The sequence below is a fragment of the Gasterosteus aculeatus genome, chromosome 7 (assembly GCF_964276395.1).
Source record: "Gasterosteus aculeatus chromosome 7, fGasAcu3.hap1.1, whole genome shotgun sequence".
NCBI lineage: Eukaryota > Metazoa > Chordata > Actinopteri > Perciformes > Gasterosteidae > Gasterosteus > Gasterosteus aculeatus.
In genome coordinates this window covers 18,401,449-18,425,072 of record NC_135694.1, presented here as the reverse complement: position 1 = coordinate 18,425,072, position 23,624 = coordinate 18,401,449, and the positions used below count along the sequence as shown (strand labels likewise).

General features: G+C 42.9%; 2 protein-coding genes and 2 long non-coding RNA genes across 5 annotated transcripts; 2 read left to right on the top strand and 2 right to left on the bottom strand.

Annotated features, from left to right (window-relative positions):
• Positions 1-453: 453 nt before the first annotated feature.
• On the bottom strand, positions 454-15,340 carry LOC120822621 (flotillin-2a). Of its 2 annotated transcripts, none has more exons than XM_040182415.2 (11): positions 15,017-15,340; positions 12,122-12,203; positions 9,690-9,780; positions 6,058-6,181; positions 5,512-5,630; positions 5,288-5,401; positions 4,992-5,111; positions 4,681-4,895; positions 3,864-4,047; positions 3,625-3,774; positions 454-3,347 (listed from the first exon to the last, which is right to left on the bottom strand). In XM_040182415.2, exons 1-11 carry the CDS (start codon positions 15,063-15,065, stop codon positions 3,297-3,299), a joined length of 1,299 nt encoding a protein of 432 aa, XP_040038349.2. In that variant the 5' UTR covers positions 15,066-15,340; the 3' UTR covers positions 454-3,296. The 2 variants fall into 2 exon arrangements, with proteins under 2 accessions (XP_040038349.2, XP_040038350.2); XM_040182416.2 differs by lacking the exon at positions 9,690-9,780 and adding an exon at positions 10,290-10,380 and having other exon boundaries at positions 15,017-15,248.
• Positions 14,552-15,204, top strand: LOC144410302 (uncharacterized). The gene is made up of 2 exons (XR_013468269.1): positions 14,552-14,799; positions 14,935-15,204. It is a non-coding gene; the product is annotated as an uncharacterized LOC144410302 (long non-coding RNA).
• Positions 15,341-16,007: 667 nt separating the features above from the next.
• LOC144410304 (uncharacterized) lies at positions 16,008-18,813 on the bottom strand. Its single transcript, XR_013468271.1, has 2 exons — positions 18,673-18,813; positions 16,008-17,229 (listed from the first exon to the last, which is right to left on the bottom strand). It is a non-coding gene; the product is annotated as an uncharacterized LOC144410304 (long non-coding RNA).
• LOC120822619 (sodium- and chloride-dependent GABA transporter ine) lies at positions 18,689-23,487 on the top strand. Its single transcript, XM_040182413.2, has 13 exons — positions 18,689-18,874; positions 19,135-19,269; positions 19,367-19,571; positions 20,357-20,489; positions 20,562-20,696; positions 20,814-20,917; positions 21,007-21,131; positions 21,740-21,852; positions 21,940-22,080; positions 22,452-22,551; positions 22,686-22,786; positions 22,870-23,037; positions 23,133-23,487. Exons 1-13 carry the CDS (start codon positions 18,748-18,750, stop codon positions 23,280-23,282), a joined length of 1,737 nt encoding a protein of 578 aa, XP_040038347.2. The 5' UTR covers positions 18,689-18,747; the 3' UTR covers positions 23,283-23,487.
• Positions 23,488-23,624: the final 137 nt, after the last annotated feature.

The window sequence follows — 23,624 nt, the reverse complement described above, 5'->3', positions numbered from 1 at the left end:
CACTGTGAGACATCATTTGCTCGTGTGAACACACGAGCCGTTGACCCTTGTTGTAGTTCTAGGATGAGCGCTGGTAGTGGAGTTTGTTTCTGCAGCCTCCGTGTCCTCTGTGAGGGGACTGCCCTCTTCAGGTGGAATATGGACTGTGAGTCGGCCATTTAAACACGTTCCCCTATCAGCTGCATGGCCGCTGGTGGTCTAAAGACACGCACTGCTCACATGAATCAGCATGTCTGTTACGTGCCAGCTCCCTAACTAAGGGAGGAATACGACCGTGGCACAGTAGGAAATGTCCTCTGGTGAGGAGGGTGTCCCGCTGTCCCAAAGCTAAGCCTCTGTGACTCAGTGCTCGTTTTTCCATAACAGCGTACACATTATCGTGGAAGTTTATTTGAGAAGTCGGGCCTTCGCAGTCCTATTATCTGGAATAAACGAACAGAGAGGCCAACAGGATGTGGTATAATGTTTATTATAGGGTGAAACACAACACAGAACAACATGAAGACGTGCATAAAATGACATGCTTGACAAGTTATCCAAAGGCCAGTGTGAAGCCACAAGATAAATCCACAATATATATATATATATATATATATATATATATATATGTATATGTGTTATTAATAGAGATAACAGATGATTTACATGACAGATGGACATGTTTCAGGTGAGTTAAGGCGTAGGTCTGTCTAGTGTTTGGTCTTTAATCATGCTCTCCAACATTTCACTTTGAGCAACAGAAGGTTGCCTCTTTTCTTATTAGACAAATCAAGAAATTGTAATTTTGGCACAAAATATAAGGTTCAAACAAATGAAACACTTTGAGAAGTCCAGATACCAAAAGTGAAGCTATTTATTACATTGTCATTAATTTACCATTTAAATAGATGGTATATATATATATATAATGATGTTCCTCTGTACATTTAGATCACAGAATGTAAAGTTAATAAACAGAAAAGGCAGGAAGAATAAACGTACAAGTGAACATTATATGGATGTTTTAGAAGCAGGTCTCTGTTTTACAGTAACTCCTTAAAACTACTCCATTCTTAACGGTGCATCCGTGTGTGTTTTACCTCTTCATTATCTGAAAAAGGCACTGTGTACAAAAACAATATACTTTTATAAGTAAAGGATTTATTAAGTTAATGATTTAACCTTATGCCAGTGTGAAAACAGAACACCCAAAGTTTACTAAAAAAACACGGGAGTGGCCACTTTTTAAACCGTCTTAGATTCTGCAACTGCTCCAATCCTCATCTGAGATGTATTCATAAACTACAGTGAGACGGTAGCAAGTTTCTGTATTCTCAGTGATATGACAACGATGACAACGATCACATTTAGAAATGACATTTGTCTCAACCCTAAAAGAACCTGCTGAGATGTGGCTTCTCTCAGCATGTAAACAAGACCATGGTGATCTTGGCTGGTGACCGATATCGGATGTAAAAAAAACACAGGCAGCAACTTAACTTCTGGTGGGAAGTGTAGCATTTTTTTTGTCAAAAACAGAAACCAGATTAAATTTTCTCCGACCAAACGAGCTGCACGTTTATTCAAAGGGTGTAAAGGAAAACGGTGCCATTATAATAACTTCTTAACTTTCAGTGGCAGAATGAAAACAACACGTTTAAAAGGGTCACAGGTTCTGTTAAGTGGTCAATGATGATTCACAATGATACGGGTAAAAAGGGCAGTCCTCCCGGTCGGGTGATGTGGCAAAAAGTGCGATATGAAAATAAACACATTTTTAAACAACAAAAGGCTATTTCATATCAAAGAGCAACTAAACACAGGAACGTTCACTTCACTTTTGCCAACTGGCCTTCAACAGCTGAATGATTGTAACAGACTAAGTGATTGACCTGTAAGCAAGAAGAAAAAAACGCAGGAAAAAGCAACTGGTCCAACTGCACGACATTACATTTACCAAACTGAAGACCCCCCAACCTCCCGAACACAAACGCCACATCAACCTGAACACGTGCTCATCTTCCCACCTAACGCAACACCAAATTCCTGCTTTGTTATCACACATCGGTCGTGGTCAGATAAGCAACAAACCGGCAACCTGCGAAATCTCTTAAAAGGTCATAAAATATGCTTACAGGCCGCAAAAAGGGAACAAAACACGTTAGCACACGTGAGCAGGAGGAGAAGAGAGAGGAGTAACAAAATGAGTTAAAGCTCGGACCCTGAACGTCTACTATGTACTACCTGCAGTTAAAAAGGAAAGGTGGGTAAGCCTGACAGGCGCCCAAGGGTTGTCTTTTAAGGCTAATCTTCTCGAAGTATGGCTTCGTCTGATGCGTTTTGATTGGCGTTTGTATCTGCCTCTGTGTCTAAACACGGGATCATTGTTAGTACGAGCAGATGTTAGGAGAACAGGAAGCGATATTAAAATATCATCCGTCTACGACGCATTAATATACTCGGACATCCGACTAAAACCAAACCACGGTCCTACGGTTTGGGCACTTGAGTGGTGAACAGGCACTGCACTTGAGAAGGAGAAGACGACCCGCCGGTGAACCGACGGCTAAGAACAGACACGCGCAGAGGCTGCAAATTCTACAGTCACAGTGGGAGAGGATCTAGGGAGCATTAAGTGTAACAGCGTTTTGGTAAACCATCAGGTTCTCCAAGTTGGAGTTGATAAATCTATAAAAAATAAAGAGTTTTAAAAGCAAAGAGGAAAGGAAAGCTGAACGCGCCGTGCTCAGTGGACTGCAAGTTACTTCACTGACTGGGACGTTCTGCTCCTAAAAACATGTCTTACACCCGACAGGAAGGAGGCGCACTTCAAACTTCAGCCAGAAACTTGAGCATCTCTGGAAGAATATGCAGATTTATTCTTAGTGTTAAGGACTGTTTCCAGTGTTTTTTCCTTCAAAAGAATCATGTTTAACACCTCATTCGAAGTGGGCCAACTCAAGACGTTTGCCCTCAAAAACACCAACAAGTCTCCTTGACTGAAATAGTAGAAACAGCATAACATCCTGGATAACTAGTGCAGTGTGACAAGGAACGACTGGTTGAGAACTCAAAACAACAGAAGATACATATAGACTGGTCCTCTGGAGGTTAAGGCCCCAGAAATTAAGCGACCTCTTAAAAATATATATATTTTTAAAACTTCTTGGCGGATGTCAAGTGTTTCTGGTCAAAGGCAGTTGCATACAGGGTCATAGGCTGACTCCTCAAAAAATACACAAAAAAAATAAAAACTGTCATGCTTCAGGCAAATGAATGTCGAAGGCTTCAGAGAGACGAGTCTCTGGCCTGATTCTTCACATGGCTGTCTGGCACGGTGGGTTCATCATCTTCTGGAGCAGAGGGATCTGGGAATCACACAACAGGAGGATTAACTGGCTAGAAAAAACAGAGAGGGGCCTCGCTCACGAGGCTTTCCCCCCCACATGCCTGTTATCACGTCATAAAGGTGTTGTGATGACTGTGTTGCATATTTACAGATGCAGGTACATTGCAGATGGATCAACAACAGTATTTGTGAGCCTGCTTTGTATTTGTTGACACTCAAAGCTTGTCATTTCCAGCAATCACACAGGCGTCCTTGGGGATAACAAGAGGGGTCAGATGTCACAGACACACGCTCACCTTAGTCAGATCCACTCCGGTGAGGGCGTTGACGGACACGGGGAGCTCAGCCAATAGACGGTTTACCTCTCCGGTCACGCGGCTGCCATCTCCGCTCAGGATGACGATCTCACTGGTCCTGGCCAGAGGTGCAGCCACCTTACTGGCAATCTGATTAAAAAAAAGAAAACGTTATGGTGAAGACTAGAGAAATAATTATTATTTTCATGCCAGCAGTGTACAAAAATAGATAAACATACCATAGGTAGAGCCTCCAGCACCAGAGCCGTCTTGGCCGCCTCGCCGTACTGCTGGTAGGCTTCAGCCTTCAGCCTCATCTTCTCGGCCTCTGCCTTGCCCACCGCTTCAATGGAGGATGCCTCAGCCTCGCCGATGAGGCGGATCTTGTCGGCCTCAGCCTGCGCCGTGAGCACCGTCTTTATCCTGGGGTGAGCCAAGCATCAAAGGCACTGTTTACTGTGATTAGCGGTGAGTCATATACAGTTCCTACAGTTCAGTGATACATATGAATATAAAAGCCAGATTTACAGGTTTGTTGTGCTGACGTGTTTATTGATGTAAAACCATCAATAAACATTATCAACTAAAAATCTCTAGTTGTTATCTGACACTTAGAAAAACGTGTTATTCAAGTTAGAGAGTATATTTAAATCATGTGTTTAAAGTATTGGTGGTGGGGCTCCATATGTCTACTTTTGGATTAAAGGCACCGTGTAGCATTTAGGGGGAGATATATTAATATTACTCATATAAAACAGTTTGTGTTTACAATACCTTGGAAGAAGCTGTTCAAATCTACATATGGGAACAGGCCGACGTGTTGCTACTACACGCGTGGCACATGGGAGATCTAAAACCTCACCACCGAATGCCGTCAGACTACGCAGTGAACCTTTAACAGGTGTCATTAAAGGGCTAGACCAGGACAACCATCTGGGTTTTTTTCACATGCCTCCTTACGGTTTATAAAATAAAGTGTGCCAACATAATTAGCGAGTGCGGAGACTGTAAGACTTAGACGATGACGAGGGAAAGTCTGCAGTGGGAGCCACTCACTTCCGTCCCTCAGCCAGCTGCTGCATCTTATAGGCTTCCGCCTCGGCGGGTCTCTTCACGGTGGCGACGAGCTCCTTTTCAGTACGAATGACCTCCTTCTCTTCGATGGTGATCTGCTTCTTCCTTTGCACCACCTCGATTTCAATCTCCTCCAGGCGGATGTTCTGCTGCTGTTTGGCCGCCTGCAGCTCGTACGCCAGCTGAGCCTCTGCTTTCTAGAGCGGGTGGAGGTTTTCATTAATACTTCACTTTCACGTTTAACCGTTGACAACATTCAGCTCAAAATCAAGTCCCAACTGTACAAATAATACCTTTGTGTTCACTTCCTGATTAAAGGAAGCTTTCTGCATTTCCAGCTCCCGTTTGGAGTCGGCCATTTTTGTGTCAGCCAAGAACTTGACATCCATCATTTCCCTCTTACACTCGGCTTCCTGGAAAAGACAGTGTGCATGACATTGTGACGTAATGATCCATGGCCGATGGATTCGGAGCGGCTGGTTGGTTTCTTAAGGCTACAGCTATTAGCCGCAGCAACAACAATCCGAGAACAGATGCTTTTCAATCGCTTATGTCTGACGTCTTAATAGCCTCCTAAAGCTCCTCTCACCCTGATGCCGGCGTCCCTCTCGGCCTCTGCCACTCCGATGTCTGCGTCCCTCTGTACTGCGGCTGTCTGAGTTTTTCCCAGCGAGCTCAGGTACTCCACTTTATCATACACATCCTGTCAGGGGGATCAATGAATGTACGGTAAGTAACTAACTTGTTCTAATTCAAATCGGATACAGATGTTCAACAGATGAATGCAGAGTGATGTGATCTTGATCTTTTCACCTTGATGGTGAAGCTGAGGATCTCGATGCCCATGCGGCCCACATCTGGTGATGCCACCTCTCGCACCAGAGTGGCAAATCGGTCCCGATCTTGGTAAATTTGCTCGACAGTTAGGGTGCCTGAGGGGACGAACACGGTGTCAGCACACATTCGCAGATGATGTGTGCAAGTCAAACACATTTTACTAGAGAAGTTGACGGGGAAGAGCTGAGTTGGCAACCAAACCGACTTCCTGGCTTTTGGAAAATGTTCCTCCACAACTCGTGGTGAGGTTCATATCTCAAACAGGACTAAAACTGCCTAAAATCACTACATATATAGAAATCAGCACGATTATTATTATGACGGCATTTATAATGTTCTGGGAGCCAATCATGTTCATATTATGATCACATCTCACATGTTTTGTTTCAAAGATAATGGAAGAGATGTCGTTTTTTTTCTACGGGTCTCCTTTTTCTCTCACCGCTGAGCAACCGCTTATAAACTACACAGAATGTCTACAACAAAACAAGCAATAGCAAAAGGCCGTTGGAGAATACCTACCAAGGATGGCGCGCAGGTGACCCTCAAGCGTCTGCAGGATGACGCTCTTGATCTCAATGACCGACTTCCCTAGGAACTGTTCGCACGCGTAACCCAGCAGCTCATTTTCTGTCATCACCTTCACCTGGTGCCAACGTGGACAAAGAGCGTCAGCACACATTCGCAAATTCACAATAGTATGTGCTTATGATGACAAGCAAATTGTGTATTTATAATGAAATAGCTTCTCTAAACCTTCACAATGCAAAGATATATTCCCTGCTAGAGAAGTTCAAATTTCACAAGATAATCCCACAAAATCCCAACATCCAAGCAAGATTCAGGGTAATACAGTCAGAATCTAAATTTAGCAATATGCTGTACGCTTCTGTTACAACATTGGAAATTACCTGAGCTTAATGATGTAAACACAAGGACATTCATTGACAGTAAGAGATGTCGTCTATACACTCAAGAAACCAAAAACAGATGGCGTAAGACACATGGTTTTGGGGGATATTGTACTCCGAGCTGTAAGAAAAGAGAGTGAACTGGGTCCTTAGGCGAGAGGTCCGCACGTGGTTTTGCTTTGCAACATGCACTCATACCAGCAATGAAGGCAATACAAAGTCAGGGTCAAGATGGATGTCATTCCAAGGAAACACATTTCTGAAAACAGAGGAGGCTGCAAGCCAGCCACGCAGACTCACGCACACTCACGCACACACGCGCGCAGACAGCAGGGGGAGCTGTGCCGAAACTGACACAGGAACAGAGTCCTCTCTTGCAGTTAAACCCCAACCTCACCCACCGCACCCCGGCCCCCAGTCCCCTCGTGACACCACCCTTCCCCCTGCCTCCAGCTCTGTCAAGATACACAAGTGCAGGAAATGAAATGGAACGAGTTTTGTAAGGTGACAGATGTGCAGTCTTTCAATGTTCGGTTTTACTGCCACCTAACCACGAAGGCTGAGTTAACAAATATACTCCCACTGAGAGTCACATGGTCGAACATTAACGCTAACTTAAAGCAATATCGCAGATCAACACTCGACTCCTTTACATCCAATCTGCTGGGTGACTCCCTCTTACTCTAAACCTATGGGTCTCTTTTATTCCCCAAGGACAGTCCTGTTGCCATGGAACATTCGCTCCACAATGGCTTCTAGCTTAGGTTGGACTAATCAAACCGCCTCTTAAAAGGGAACTATGTGAGAGTGAGGGGCCGCTCGGCTCCCAAACAGTGGGCTCATTATCAGCATGCATGTAGGAAAACAAAGAAGAGACACTGGCACGACTGTGGTTAAAAGGCAGAACTGATAATGAGGCATCATATTTCAAACACAAAAGGAAAGGCTGGCATGCCGACAAAGGAAACAAACATGAGCAGAATTGCATTTGCAAACACAAATGCTAAAAATTAAATGTAAAGTCCTGCAAGAGAAAATCCACCGTGAAAAATCAAAAGACTGAATCAAAGAACTTTATTAATTGATTGGGGGACTAACAGTACCGCCGTAGATGCTAACGGTATGTGTTTGGAAGTTCTGTTACCACTGAGAGAAACTCCAACACTGTGCAGTGCGTACGTTCTCTCCTTCTCTTCAAGGTGTCGACGGAAAGGTTCGCCCTGGTCTCGTGTCATTACTATTCCCAGAAAATCAGTGTTTATCGTATTCCATTAGCGCTGACAGAGTGACAATCGTGGAGCACTAAACATTTACTGTGGAGCTCCAGGAGCTTTGTCTTCATCATCTGGTACTGTTTTGTTTGTTTGAATCACGTCGTGTAAACAGCATTATTAATAGGTATCAGCGTTCATAACTTCTTTTCTTTTCGGTTTGGAAAAATCACCATCTACTAATAATAATAATTTACAATTTGTGTGTGTGGAGTACATCTGGATGCAGAGTTCTTGTATCAATGCTTGTAACAGTAAGAAACTAAGTCAAAGGTGGATTTTCTCTTTAACATCCTAAGTTGCCAACATAAAAAAAGAGTTTGCACTGAACATGATCAAAACAACCAAATAGCAGAGACTATAAAAACAAAAATAAAATATTTAGATTGGCACTTAAATGCACATCCGGCTTGACACAGGCTCCTTCTCCTGTCACACCAGGAGCAGGTTCAGACTGAAAATAACACGGCCAACTAAATGCCAAGCGCTGCATATTTACGGTGAGCTGCTACAGGGAGCGACAGGACGATAGAATACAAATTAGGAAGTAGGTTTGAAGCTTCGTCAGACAAATTAATTGTGTCGTGCCATTTAATTTAATAAGGAGTCTTGGTTTTCTTTGACTCTGCGCTACAATCAGTCTGGAAGCAGGTTCACATTATGAAGGTATATTGCGGCAAATCACTGTCAAAATTCGAGAGCGTAAATCAGGTTGATGCGCGCGCGTAAATAAAACATCCGCGAGCAAATCTCCGTCTCGCGCGAGATATTTGCTCCCTCGCGAAACGTGAACTTCCTCGCTCGCGAGGTTAGTCTCTGCACGCGCTCGAAGGAGTTTTCTACGCGCTCGCTGTTTTTCTTTTTGACAGTAAGGGGGCAGAGCCAGTCACCCTGGTCTCTACACCTGATTGGTTACAAACCGCGTCTTTGGATTGGCTGCGGTAATGCATTCACACAACTATAGAAGCCCATTTCCGCACTAATGTAAGGGGATGGAAAGTCGAAATTATGAGATAAAACGTTGTCAAAAAACAAACGCCCCCCTTCGGTAATCGTAGTGGACCCTAGATGACAACCAGCTACAACCATAGTTTACCATCATTACAGGCACATTAAGAGCAATGCATCCAGCTCGCAGACCGGTCTGTCAGTCTGAATCTGAATATCTTGCCAACTTTACCGAACTATGGAGGAGACTGCGCATATCTTGTACATCACATATCACATTCACTACAACCTAATTTTTTTCCGATCCGTATTGAAAGTTGGCAAGATATTCACAGATTCTGACTTTTTCCCCGGTATTTTAAAAATACGGACCGTTCTGCGAGCTGGACGCATTGCTCTTAATGTGCCGGTGAGGTCATCTACGGTCCACTACGATTACCGAAGGGGGGCGTTTGTTTTTTGACAACGTTTTATCTCATAATTTCGACTTTCCATCCCCTTACATTAGTGCGGAAATGGGCTTCTATAGTTGTGTGAATGCATTACTCCAGCCAATCCAAAGACGCGGTTTGTAACCAATCAGGTGAAGAGACTATGGTGACTGGCTCTGCCCCCTTATTGTCAAAAAGAAAAACAGCGAGCGCGTAGAAAACTCCTTCGAGCGCGAGCAGAGACTAACCTCGCGAGCGAGGAAGTTCACGTTTCGCGAGGGAGCAAATATCTCGCGCGAGATGGAGATTTGCTCGCGGATGTTTGATTTACGCGCGCGCATCAACCTGATTTACGCTCTGGAATTTTGACAGTGATTTGCCGCCATAAAGGTACATCCTGCAGACAACATTTTCACCCAACATTTGTGTGTGTGTACATTGGACTCTGGCGGGCATCTTAACTTGAGCACTCTGTATGAAACACCACCTGTGCTGTGATTATGGGGTGATGCCGGGTAGGGGAGAGGTAGGGAAGGGTGTGTGGGGGTTAGTGGTGTCTGAACTGGCATTCCCAGAAAAGTGTAGTGATTTACCTGAGCCACCCCAGTGACAGTAATAGCTACACCCTCCGCTGTCTCTACATCCTCACACTTCGGCTGGAGGGTCATAATCTCAAGCGTTATCCTGTTGAAGAATGTGGAAAAATATGAAATAAAAATTGACGGAGGGAAAGCAAAATGAAGGGAAGGGCCAGAACACAAGGAACAAAACAGGACAAAGTGAAACCATTCACCCAAGGACTCCAGATCACTAACAACGGAGCAAAATGAGATGCTACCCACAACTCAAATTTGTGGGATTTGGATTTTTGCCATGATTATTTTCCATTCCATCTTTATTAAAATAGTTCAATTTGAATTTAAAATTGGGTTCCTCAAATCTTTTTTTTAGCCATTTCTATAGCCTTCATTTATTGACCCCGTTGCCAGAGTTCAGCTTTAGTTGCGAAGCCCAGGTTAGTGACAGCTGCCTGTCTCGCCTCCACTGCAGAAGAAAAGAAGCCATAGAGACGAGAAGAAGAAACGTTAGCTTGTTAATTGAACCTTCTTTCCCGGGTCTGCCTTTGGTCTCCAGCACCAGCCGCTGCTGTTTTTCGGGGGAGGTTTTTTTTTTCATCTTTTGAAGTGCATTACCTGAGCCACCCCTGTTACATCCAGGGGAACACCCTCCGACGTTTCGATATTCTCGCAGCGACAGAGGATGGTCATAACCTCCAGAGACATTCTACGCAGGCAGGCAGGCGGGCAGGCGGGAATAGCAGAGGCAAAACAGTAAGTTGGACAACAGCTGTTAGGAATGTCAGTCACCAACGTCAAGAGAGAGAGGGAAGAGGGAAGGGGGTGAAGGGCACAACCAGACCTCCTGCTTTTCTGGTTGGAAGCCCAAAGGCTGTTTCAAGTATGATGCTGAGACATCTTTCAACACCAGGATGGTGACAGCTACAGCAGTGTCTCTCCTCTCTGTCTGTTACTACATCATCTGGGACAAAGAGCAAGACCTGTAAATAAAAGGGCCGTCGAAAGGAATTTTTGAGGGAAGCTCCTTTTTGGGATTAAATTAGAATGAAGATTACGTAACCCGAACCATCTTTATCCTCCGCCTCAGTCCAGCTGGATTGTTTAAAGGAGAATATGTGGATGCTGATCAAAAAAACGCAGGCGCAGCTTTGACTGACTCAGATTGGTTGTTGTAGACACGGGTGGCCGATTGCAGCTACGAGCAAGAAGAGACTCTCTGGTTAGAGGCTCCGCTGCTGCTTTTAAAGGGAAACTGGATCGATGAGTCACATGCCCGGACATTAACATGATTACTGCATCATGAGCAGGAAGTCGGACGCTTTCCTCATGCATTTTAGCAGAAGGGGCCACGACTCCCTCCGGTTTCTACCCACCACGAAGGCGTCTGAAATGACCAAACTGAGAGGATTCTGGGGACAGCAGGTTTTTCTAAACGGGGGTTTATGAATCCAATAGCACTGCGGTTTATTGTTAAAGTATAGCGTTACGTTTCATAGCGACACTGAGACTAAGAGCAGTCCCGAACGGGGAATGGGTCCCTGAAGGGAGACACACTGGGGCGTGGACGAGGGGAGATAAACACAAACAGCAAAGCAGGTTAGCAAAGTAGAAACAAAGAGACATGCAAACCCTAAAAGATACATCCTTTAAAAACCTGGAGCTCCACAGAGAAGGAGTGTTAGATTTGGCTTTTTGTTTTTAAGCTCCACAAAACACAAATTCTGTGTGTTCACGATCACATTTACATCCTTTGCTTCCGAGGCAGTGTGGGAGTTTATCCAACTACACGGACAACAATTTTTTATTTTTTTTTAAATATAGTTTTGTAAACGTGAAACTTTTTCTGACCTCGTCATTATGTATCATCTGTTTATCTTGGCAATGTTTTCTCAGAAGCTGATTTGTTGGAGGTGCATTTAAAAAAGGGGACAGAAACGACCCTGTTTACACATTTAGTAAACATTGGGTTATAATATTGCCTCTGTTTACCATGAATAACTTGCTTATTCTTCAATAAATTTAAAATAGGCAAGTTTCAAGAAAAACATACTTTTTAATGGGGTCTGCAGAGATAAACTTAAAATATCTACCGTATAACTACTTAACACAACTACGACGACACAATTCAAACATTTATTTAATCTTCAAAATAAGTAGACTTTTCATAAATTCAACTATAATTTTCAGCTGTTTGGGTATTTTGAGTATTTATAGCACATAGTTTATGTAATTTTACTTGTAAATTAAATGCGGTTTCTATTTTTATTGTGTAGCTTATTTGTGTGTGTATTTTCAATGTAATCACCTAGTTGAATGAATGTCAAATGATCAATAGTGATGTGAATTTCTAAAACACAGAAAGGAGTTTGTAAATTTGCATTTTCTTTGCAAACCCATTTACTTCCCGTTTTATTTTTTGGTTTGGAGCCGGAGCAGAGAGGTCTTACCTCTGGATGTCAGAGATGAGCCACCAGGCCCAAGCCCAGCCCCCCACCACGTACGTCTTCTGATCCGAGCCACAGCAGCCACCTTTACAACCAAGCACAGGAGACCAGCCCGACTTCATTAGCCCAGAACTTTCATTCACGCTGTTTGCACTGTTTTTGCACTCATATTGCATAATGACTTGATGACAGTTCAATGCTGTTATCATAATTTCTTTTTCAGCTACTAGCTAGTGGCAAAACATCTGTTATTGCAGGTTTAACATCACCAGTTAAAAGTAAAAAAAAATAAAAATGGACTACTTTTGCCAACAATTCACCAGTGAGTGTGCAGTCAATAAAACACAGTCACACGAGCCGCACGCTTGTATACATGGAACTTCAATGCATGCAGTTTATTGGAAGGAATACATTTATAGTAATACTTATGATACATAGGCCCATTTGCAATTGGAGCAGCAGATTTGGTTTTAAACTTAAAGGAGTAGTTCGGTATTGAGAAAGTTCTATCAGACCATGAGCCAGTTTTCATTGTCTGCGAGTGCTTCTGAGGAGGAAGGTGATCATGTGCTGTTCAGTCATAGACAAGCAACGCTGCGTCTTCCAACCACGGCGCCCACAAGGTTTCCTCCTGTTAAACCAGAAGCATTCACTCCCTTTCAGAAACACTGGCAGGCACTCAAACCATCTACCCAACTCACGCATCACTAACGGTAGTAAATGGTTTATAGCAGCCGTGGTGGCGAATGTGAGGCCTCTCCAGATGTGAGTAACTTGTAAGCAAACACGCGTACGTCCAAGCCACTGGCCTCCGTCGGCTCATTTAATCCGGAGCGTTTTGTGTGACATTCCCAGCTGCCGCGCGCTAACTGACAGACGGAGGGACAGGACTATCTTTACAGACACATAGTCCCCCCCAACAACCAAACATTACAGCGGGACATACTGACCCACATCTCACCCACAAGTGTTTCAATGTTTCCATCAACAGGGTTACAGTTAAAAGACTGACTTTAGGTTCGCATTAGGAGTCTGCCACGGAGGACTCTTGCGTTTCACATTACTCAAATGATGCACACCGCCGTGCTGTGATTGAGAAATATCCCACGAGAAACAGTGGCGTAATGGGCGGGCATTTTATTTAACTTGAATTCAAAATGTTGAACTGCTGAGTTTTTCTGTGTTGTGTCGTTGTGTTACTCTTGTTAAGACCTCCCTCTAACCATTCTGTGTATGAGACAATGTAACAGGATTTCATCATATATACACCCATACTGACCTTTTCAATAAATCTTACCTAACTGAATCGTAAGCTAAATTTCGGCTTTCATTATTGATTCTCAAAACTGAACCGCATGGCTAACCAGCAGACTATCTACCATCAATATAGATCTTTGAACTTTTATACAACATAATCTAGTTTTGTTTTGATAAAAAGGGAATGTAGCTGGGCCATGCTTTTACTATTAAAACCCACCTGACTTCTGCCAAATGTCATTGCCAACTAAAGTAGTATCAGGTTGAGGACCTATTGGAGCAACGCACCATAATAACCCCCGCGTGCCAGCGACATATCTGAGATTCCTGACTGCATTCAGCTCAGCAGAAGGGGGAGAAGCTTCACGTGAATGAATGACAATTCAAAAGAAGCAAAAACTAAATCATGGCATTACGTAACTTTTTCTTGATCCCAGGTTTTATTCTGAAAAATAAATAAAAACCTTTATTTACCGATAATTACCCTTTGGCAAAAAAAAAGGAAATTGTGCTTTGCACCCAATTTTGAAATGAAAGTACAATCAATGCATTTTACATTTCCGAAGGAAATTCGACTTTGAATCAGGAAGTGCAACTCAGGCCACTTACCTCAGCTCCCAATTCCTCTAAATGTGGAAAAAGTTTATCTCACCATGGAAAATCACACCACTCTGTCTTTTCGTTTTCTTCATCACAAGCGAGTTAAACAAGAAAAGCTCCTCCGACGGAGTTAGCTACTCAAAATATGTTATGCACTTCAGTGACTAACCACACTTATAGACACAGATTATCAATAACGTATAATAATTTCTTAAAGTCCAATGTCCATCAGGGATCCATAACCTATCAATGGAAAATGAGAGATAATGCATTAATGTATTATGAGCCCTGTTTCAGGTCTGAGACACATCAGTCTCCACTGTAATTGAATTGAACGTTAATACATCTCTGCAGCAGAGAGCCAGGATGCCCTGAATAACAATAACTTAAATAAAACCACAAGCCAAGCTTCTCCACACCCATTCTTATAATAACGGCTTTAATACAACAACATGCCTAAGATCGTGTGCCTACGCTGCGCTTAGAAACAAAAACAGATGGGAAACCAGAGCCCATTTAATCCCCTAACCAATCAAATGAAGAGAGGCCTTAACGCGCATTACGGCAAATGGATCCTACCGGGAAGAAGAAAAAGAAGCAGAAAACAGGTGGGATGTATTATGAAAACGGAACAAACTAACAAAAGTCTAAACCAAATGGGAGAAACCCGTAAGCGAAGGTACGACATTACGGATATAAAGGCGCCAAAGGGCAACAGATTTTTCCAGACGGCTTGTTAACGTTACATGACCTGAAACACGAGACTCGACGATAGGCGCGAGACATTTTTGTTCTATTGGCGATTGCGTGGAATGATCATCTAGGTACGTCAAATGGTTTAAATGTTTGCATGTTGCGGTGAACAAACACACACGTGGACCGTTTACTAATACATATGAGTTTACGCGTCGAATGAAAGCAGGAGAGTGATTTGTTTGTCCATGGTTTTCTTCATAAAGCGTTAAGCAGCGCATCGAGCCAGGGAGGAGCCCCGGGAACCAACGTTCAGCTAGCAGCCACACATCGTCCACAACGCGTTACCTGAAACCACCAGGGCCTCGTTCGGTCCAACGGTGTGGCAGTTTCCCATGTTTCCGTTAGAAAAGGCTTGTATCCGAACCCACTCGACGCTTACAAAACTAATTTCACTTTTACAGGGTGTCTTTTCTCGTTTTTTCACCCACAACTGTCAATTATCGACGGGTTTGTTTAGACAGACGGAGTGTTCTGCTACAACTGGGTCACGTCAAAAGTAATGAGACGTAGTGTTTCCGCTTATGATTTTCAAAATAAAAGCACCACTGAGGATAATCTGTTTAAGTAAGCGATTTGATTCTTTTAAAGTTTTGTTTTGAAGGCTAAACTACTGCTCTTCCCTTCTTGTTTCATGGTCACTTGACTGATCAGATACCCCTCCCATCTATTCAGCCCCTCCTCCACCACGGAGGGATACGATTCTGTAATAAAAAAAAAGGCGTGGTTGTTTAAATTCCCTCTCACGAAAGTAGCAAAACAACCGGGGTCCTCGATAGCCTCCTCAGCCACTAATGACCTAGTATGTATTTATTTTGGTGTAATTCTCCGATTGTTCTTCTCTGTGTCACCTAATGCAAATCGAAGATGTTTTACTTGACGTTGTACCGAACCTCTCATGCTTTCTCCCATTTCTCAATTTCCCATTTCATTAAGCTGCTCAGTTTCTCCGTTTTTTATTTTCACAAGCAGTGAATGGAAAATCCAGTTAAAAGGCAGTGGGTTACGAGCATGCATATTCAAAGCAATATTGTTATGTTAAACAACAAAACTTATGCTTTCAGATTCACATTTGTTTTTCAAATGATCAAAACTTTTGACCTGGATTTGGCTCCATACCCCTACGCCACATCAGTGTCAAAAGTCTGAAGGTGGAAAAAAAAAATTGAGTGCGAAAAAAATATCTGAAAGTGAAAATATAAGATTTGAATCTGAAGACATAAAATATGCAACCGAAAAATGCAATACACACAATATCCCAAAAATATATGAGTGAAGATTGAAAAAAAATATTTTATTCAAAAAAATTATAAAAATGATTAAAAACTATTCAACCCGAAAATACTTTTCGTGCACTTGTTTTTATTTTTAATACATTGTTGTATTTTTCAATGTTGAACAATAAAACTTTTAGGTTCACATTTGTTTTTCAAATGATCAAAACTTTTGACGTGAATTTGGCTCCATACTATGGGTTTTGTTGTCACGGACAGATTGATGTGTGAGTGCTTCTGTGAAAATATACAAAAGGATAATACATTCTGCAGGAAAGAAGCAAACTGGGCCTAAACCCATGACCGCAACCTGTGAAGATCCCACACCACAGCCTCTCGCGAGGTTGTCATATCCTTCCAAAAGCTGCGTTCTCAAACTTTCCCGGGGTGAAACAGCATACAATCCGACTGCACTCGACAGGGCGGCCTGCGTGCTGTGTCCTCTGTTGAGGGTCCTCAAGAACAACTATGTTGACATTGCACAGAGGGCAACATTGCTGAGTCATAGTACACACACATCTCAATTCAACCATCCTCTCTTCAAAAACAAAGTTGAACCTTGCACTGGAGTTAGAGCAATAAGGTAGGACCATTTGTAAACTAGTGCAGCGATTACCAATCAACCTCCACCCTCCCAGGCGCCAAGCCAAAACAGTCTATCCAACAGGTGAGCCCACAATTATAAACCACCTAAGTGCCACGATGACCAGCATCATTTGAGTTCTCTACCTTTCCCCATGGTCTCCAAATGTTAAAATAAGAGGTTTCTTTTAGTGTTATGGATGTACATTCTCCCTGTCGGGGAAACTCTGTGTGGCTCAAACCTGATAGGAACTCTCTTGACTTTCATATTTTTCACGTCACACGTTTGACTGGGGCAGACGTGCGGCTGTTGGTTGGCCGACATCTTGGTATTCTCTCGGACTTCAGGATGTCCAGTTCATTACCACTGCTGCTGAGCACCTCGGGATCCGGATCGAGGTCTGTAGCTGTTGAGGTCAGAGAATGGATATCAGCAGGTCATGAACTCGTCACAACAGGAGGTGGATTACCAAATTTTGCCTTGCTGCAGCACATTTCTCCTTTTCAGCAGAGTTGGCTTTGGCGGTGGCACAAATTCTGAGGACATGTTTCCCGAGTAGCTGCAGCCTGGGCCTTTCTTTGTTGGCTGCGTTTCCTCTTTAACCATCTCCCAATGTGATGGATCATAAGGGTGTCTCTCCATCTCTGTAGATATAGAACATTTTGTCAGCAGAAAATCACACAATCACTTGTCTCCTTCTGACAGACAACATCCTATTAGGCATTCGCCTAATAATGTTCATTCCATTATTTACTCACTAGCCAGATAGTGTTAATTGTGACAGGAAACATGAATAATGTTGTACTCTCATGAATAGTATTAGAATAGTTTGTATACTCATTGTTTGTCACTGTATATGCATTAACCAATACTTTAACTCAATTCCCATAGCATCATGTGGCAGCTCTCTTTGATGATGAAAGTGAGAACTTTAAGAACGACAGTTTCACCGTCCTGACTCCCAGCCTTGCTTTGACTCCCATATGAGACACCAAGATGCCACTTGCCTGAGTTTGACTCCTCTCAATGGATGTCTTTGTTTCTTGCTCTGCTATCTTATTATGCTGACCTTGGAAATTGAATGGTGTAGTAGGGGTGTAATCCGCCATGTTTTGTGTCTTATTTGACAGCACAACCGTTTTCTAGTTATTTGTTTCCCATGTAGACTGCTTGCACTCTGTACGACCATTGAACCTTCTTTGCAAAGAATAAAGCTTTAAAAGACACGTTCTGGGATATGGATGTGTTTTCATGACAGCATTTTATGGACAGAGTCGGCAATATACATTTTCCACCACCAAAATGTTCTCTTTAAAATGTCAGTATGGAGAAAATCTTTGAGATGTTATGGGACAATATGGAAAATCTATAAATGTCCAACTTGGACATGAGCCTAAGTGCAAATAGATAATTCACACTGATAAGAGCTTCCTGGAAAGCTGTCATGTGGTGTTGATTGGTTGGTTTGACCACAATCTGTACAGCACGTGTCACATATTGCACACGTCTAACATAGTCATAAAAGACGTAAATGATTTATCTATCTCCACTTGTCTTTAGATTTCTAATTGATGTAAAGGTATTGGTGTTACAGAGGCAGAGCTTGCGCAATCCATGAAATCGTATGACTGTTACAAGTTATAATTTTTAATAAAAGAATTTAGTCGTTAAGCTTTTGGACTGAGCTTCTGATTCCAAGCTTCTGATTTAAGTAAGTCAAACATATTTAAAATCCAAAGGTGTTGTCAATGCAACATCTATGATTTCAAATTTAATTTAACAATGAATGGAAAAAAAAGATATTAGGTTGTGATTGATGAGTTTACTCTCTTGAAGATGATCTGTTCGACCATCAACAGAGTAAGCATTATTGTCTGTATAAAATATTAGTATACATTCTTTAAAAACCCAAATTATTTTATTATATATATATATATATATATATATGTATATTTTTTTAACCCTTGTGCAGTCTTTATTTAAAACCATAAATCTGATGAGTTTATGCAAATTTGTGGGCCTCGGAGCAGCCACAGTGTTTCTGCTAAGCTAATCATTAAGGATAATAAAAGGCAAGGTTATATCACCCCATTTAAATCCCGGCCAAACTTTCCTTGGAGTTTGGCCCCAGATGAGCGGCAGCAGCGACACGGCGAGCAGACATGGAGCAACAGCTCAACAGACCGACGTGGAGCAGGCAGATAGAGTTTACTCTGGCTGGCATCGGCTGTGCCGTGGGCCTGGGAAATGTTTGGAGGTTCCCTTATCTCTGCTACAGGAGCGGAGGAGGTGAGAAGTGTTATTTAACGGTGCTGTTTCCAAGCCCTTCTTCTGACCCTTTGTATTGGTGTGATGCAGATTGTGCTGAGCCGTTTCTTTTTAACTTACCTTTGTGCGCTGTTGTTGTTGAATAATATACCTCGAAAACCCCAGAGCAGGATGACATTCATAAAAGTTAAATATTAGTGAATGCCACAAAACAGGGACCATGGAAATCCTTCGCTAGCTAGACAGTGGGACGGTCAACCTTCCATTTTTTTCCTTTTCAGGTGCCTTTCTGGTGCCCTACCTGCTCATGCTGGTGGTGTTGGGTGTCCCTCTGCTCCACATGGAGCTGACAGTGGGTCAGTACACGAGGAGAGGGCCCGTCCACGCTCTGGCTAATCTCTGCCCACTCTTGAAAGGTACTTTGTGGCGTGAATTGATTTTCCAGCTCACTCAAAGAGACACAAACAAAAAAGTGTGCTGTTCTTTTTGACGATGTCCTTCGTTTGTCCTCAGGAGTGGGCATAGCATCGGTGGCCATCTCCTTCATCATGTGTATCTACTACAATGTGGTCATCACGTGGGCCCTCTATTATCTCTTCAGCTCCTTCCAGGCACCGTTACCCTGGCAGAACTGCAACAACACCTGGAACACCCCCAACTGCGCCAACATCGCCACCAACAGCAGCTTCTCCTCCACAGCCAGCCAGGAGTTCTTCAAGTAAGCCCTCACTGTGCAGGAGAAACCAGTGCTGGTTAACTTGCAATTATGAAACCACACTAGATAATAATTAGTTTGTAGCAGGATTACAAAACCCCTGTAGCTTGACACAACTGCTTACACAACTGGAAGTTAGTGTTTATGTCAAAGGAGAACAAACGTGAGAATAAATTAGTCATGTGAGGGGAAGCTTAGTGATAAGAGGCAAACAGATGCCATATTAAGCAAGCTTCACATCACTTTTAAACATGAACTTCATCACTTGTGTTTATTCTCCTGCTGCAGCGGTTTAGTCATTAACTTGTTTGGTGAATATATGTGGGAATGGAATGTAAGTTTGTGACCAAGCAAGGGGTTTTACTGAATTAATGCTGCAAGAACTCCCATTCAGTGTTGGGCGAATGGAGTTGTGAAAAATGGCTTGCAAAGTACTGCCTTCTTACATAAACATGGTGGTATAATCTGTGATAGTATGCATGGTAGCTGTTTTATCAATGCAAAGTGAATGGCTGAAAATATCCACCTTTAAAATGCAAATCTTTATTGAAATGTTTTCCTTGTGTCCCTTCGAATCAGAATTTCCCACTTCTGGTGGCAATAGATTAACATCTAATCATATAACTATTTGCATCTTTGTGCAATAGGAGTTTGCTGGTCTACCAAATATAAACTGGCCTATTGTGAAAGACAAACACTTAGTATAGTTAGATATAAGAACTTAGCGTTAAAGGCATGATGTTATCATTTTCTGATTGTCCTTTTTTACTTGTGTTATTTCTTTGAAGGTATAAGATGTTGGAGCAGACAAGTGGAGTAGAAGAAGCGGGAATAATCCGCTGGGAGCTTTTTCTCATTCTCATTCTGGCTTGGGTCCTCATTTACTTCTGCATCTTCAAGGGGGTGAAATCGACAGGCAAGGTGGGTGAAAAAGAAAGAGGACTCACAGGACAGAAAAGGAGAATGCCGACCACTGTGTACTTTGCTTTGCAGGTGGTGTATTTCACGGCTCTATTTCCGTACGTTATCCTGATCGCCCTGCTGATCAACAACGCGCAGCTTCCCGGCGCATTAGATGGAATATCCTTCTTCATCTTTCCAGTATGGGACAAGCTGCTGTCAGTGGAGGTAAGAGGAAAGAATCAGAGGATAATAGGAAGTGAAAAAGCAGTTAACTGGTGGATTGGTGACGGGTATTAACTGCCAGGGACGGTGCTTTTGGGCGATATTCCCTCTGGGTTTCAGGTGTGGGTGAATGCTGCAGCACAGATCTTCAACTCCATCGGGATTGGTTTTGGCTCCCTCATGGCCATGTCCAGCTACAACTCCTTCAACAACAACGTGCTGAAGTAATCACACAAAGCGCTCAGTTTTGCCCATCAGGAGTGACAACAACGATCACTGGGCAGTAAGAGAAAGACTTCTGCTTTACCCACAGGGACACCCTGACTATATCCATCATCAACTCCGCCACCAGCATCCTGGCAGGGTTCGTTATCTTCTCGGCTTTTGGATACATGTCCCATCTGCAGGGCATCCCTGTCAGCGATCTGGCCGTGGATGGTAAGAAACTAACCCATAGCATTATATTTTGTTTTTTTACTCGTGCACTGTCGTCTTGTTGTCTACTGTCTACTGCCACGCACCAACCGCCAAGTGAAATTCCTTGTATGTCTGACATATTATGGCAATAAATGTTTCCTGATTCCTGAAATCAGAAAAAGTGAAAAAAATTCTCAGCATGGCTGGGTAATTTGTTTTACAAATGTTTTTTTTTAAAGCAACAAAAATCTCATTGGAAGTATTTGCAGTTACAAATCAGTATTTGGGCAAAGCAATGCTTCATACTACATTGTTACAGGTATTTTTCAAGGGAAAGCAGAGCTGCAATCCAGGGAAATAAGAAGCATAATAGCCAACTAAAGACCTGATGATATGAGGAAAAATGATTGAAATCTGACCAACAAACAACCAAAATACTGTTAATCAGAGACTAGAAGTTACAAGCTCACAACACATTACACACACCTTCCGTGCGCTTATATCCAATGCATTGTACCATAAGAGATGTTCAGAAATGACCCATTAACTGCTCGGTCCATTACAATTTTCATAATTTCCTATTTCATGAGCCTTGACCCACTATCATCTTGTGTATTTGTTGCATTCAGGTCCTGGACTGGTTTTTATTGTTTACCCACAAGCCTTTGCCAACATGCCAGTGAGTCAGCTGTGGGCTGTGTTGTTCTTCTTCATGCTGCTTTGCCTCGGACTGGACAGTGAGGTAGGTAATGGGAGATAACAGAGGCACTTCAGTGATAAGAATGAGATCCTGTGCAGACTGCTTTTGTCTTTGTCTTTTTTTTGTCAGTTCGCAATGGTTGAAGTGATGGTGACCAGTCTCATGGACCAGTACTATCAAAGTTTGATGGGATTTTTCAAGCGAAAGGAGCTGTTCATTCTTACTATTTGCAGTGCAGCGGCTCTTCTAGGGATTCCCTGTGTCATGCAGGTACAGTTTTAGAGGCTGCGCTTGTCACAGTTCAGCTCCGCACCCTCCTCACTCTATTCTTCAGTCACTTCCACCTCGTCAGTCTAAAGCCCTTCACCTGTTCCTCAAATCCATGTGTAGTCTCCTGCCTCACACACACACTTTGTTCTTACGGTTAATGTCAGACTCTCCAGCACTTGTTTTTTCCGACGAATCTCCTACTGCCCGGTGAACCTGCCAGCCCTTTGTCCTATCGGTATTCTGCCTATAAAAGGTCAAAGATCAAAGATCCCTGGAGTTGTGTAAAGTGCATTTGGGTCCAAACAAACCAGTACAGAGCTTTATTTAAAGTGAATCCCCGCGGACCTAAAGAGCGTGTCTCTTTTCTTTAGGTCGGCATCTATGTGTTCCAGCTCATGGACCATTACACTGCCATAGTGTCCATCATGTTTCTGGCTTTCTTTGAGGTTATAGCCATCTGTTGGAGTTATGGTAGGCAAATGTTGTGTTTCTGTTTTTCAGATGCCAGTTAATGTAATGTGCTACATGTATCATTTTCAATACCAAATGTTGTAAAAGGTCTGACAACATGCAAACAAACTACTGAAGCAGCTCTCCATGCGCAGGAGTGAATCGACTTTCAGACAACCTACAGGAGATGACTGGGAAAAGACCAAACATCTTCTTCAGACTATGTTGGCTTATAGTGGCTCCTGTTCTGATCACTGTAGGTGCACATGATTTAGATTGGAGATGTTTTTTTCTCTTCCAAACTGGAATCCATCTAAAAGTTGTTTCTTCTTGGGGCAGGTCATCCTGATTTTCTCCGTCATCCAGTTCAAACCAGCCCGCTACGGGGACTACGTCTTCCCTCCCTGGGCTCAGGGGGTCGGGTGGGTCATCGCCATGGGCTCCATCATCTGGATTCCTTTGGGTGCTGTTCACACATTATGGGTGCTACCTGGCTCATTTATGCAGGTGAAGCAGTTTTTTTAATCTCAAATCAAAACATTAGAATTGTGTGTGTTGTTACTCTATGTGATAACAAACATATTGGTGCATTTCTCCAACAGAAACTGAAGCTGTCCGTCGATCCATACGCCCTGAATGAAAAGTCAAAAATGCCATATTATGAGAGGGGAGGAGCAATACCTCCAGGCATCGCTGTCATCAGCTCTGACATCCAGCTACCTGAAAAAACTCCTATACAGACAAACCTGTGATGGCTCTGCGCTTCGGCACGAGCGGCAAGTTCATCGCAAATTTTTGTTTACCTTTGGTTTTAACAATCATTCTACAATAATGATCTATCGCTGCATATCTGCTATGCAGATATATTGAAAGAGCCATTGTGTGAGCCTATTCATTTTCATTTGTTTGTTTTGTTTTCTAACCGTTCTGCTGATAAAAAGACCACGTCTAGAATCATTTATTGAGTTAATCTTTACTATCCGACTTTGCAACAGAGCTCCAAAAGACAAATGTGTTACTTGGGGCTTCCGTCACACGTTCCCTGCCCTCTTGACTTTGCTGAGGCTGCCCTCTCTTGGCCGTGGCTGCTAATG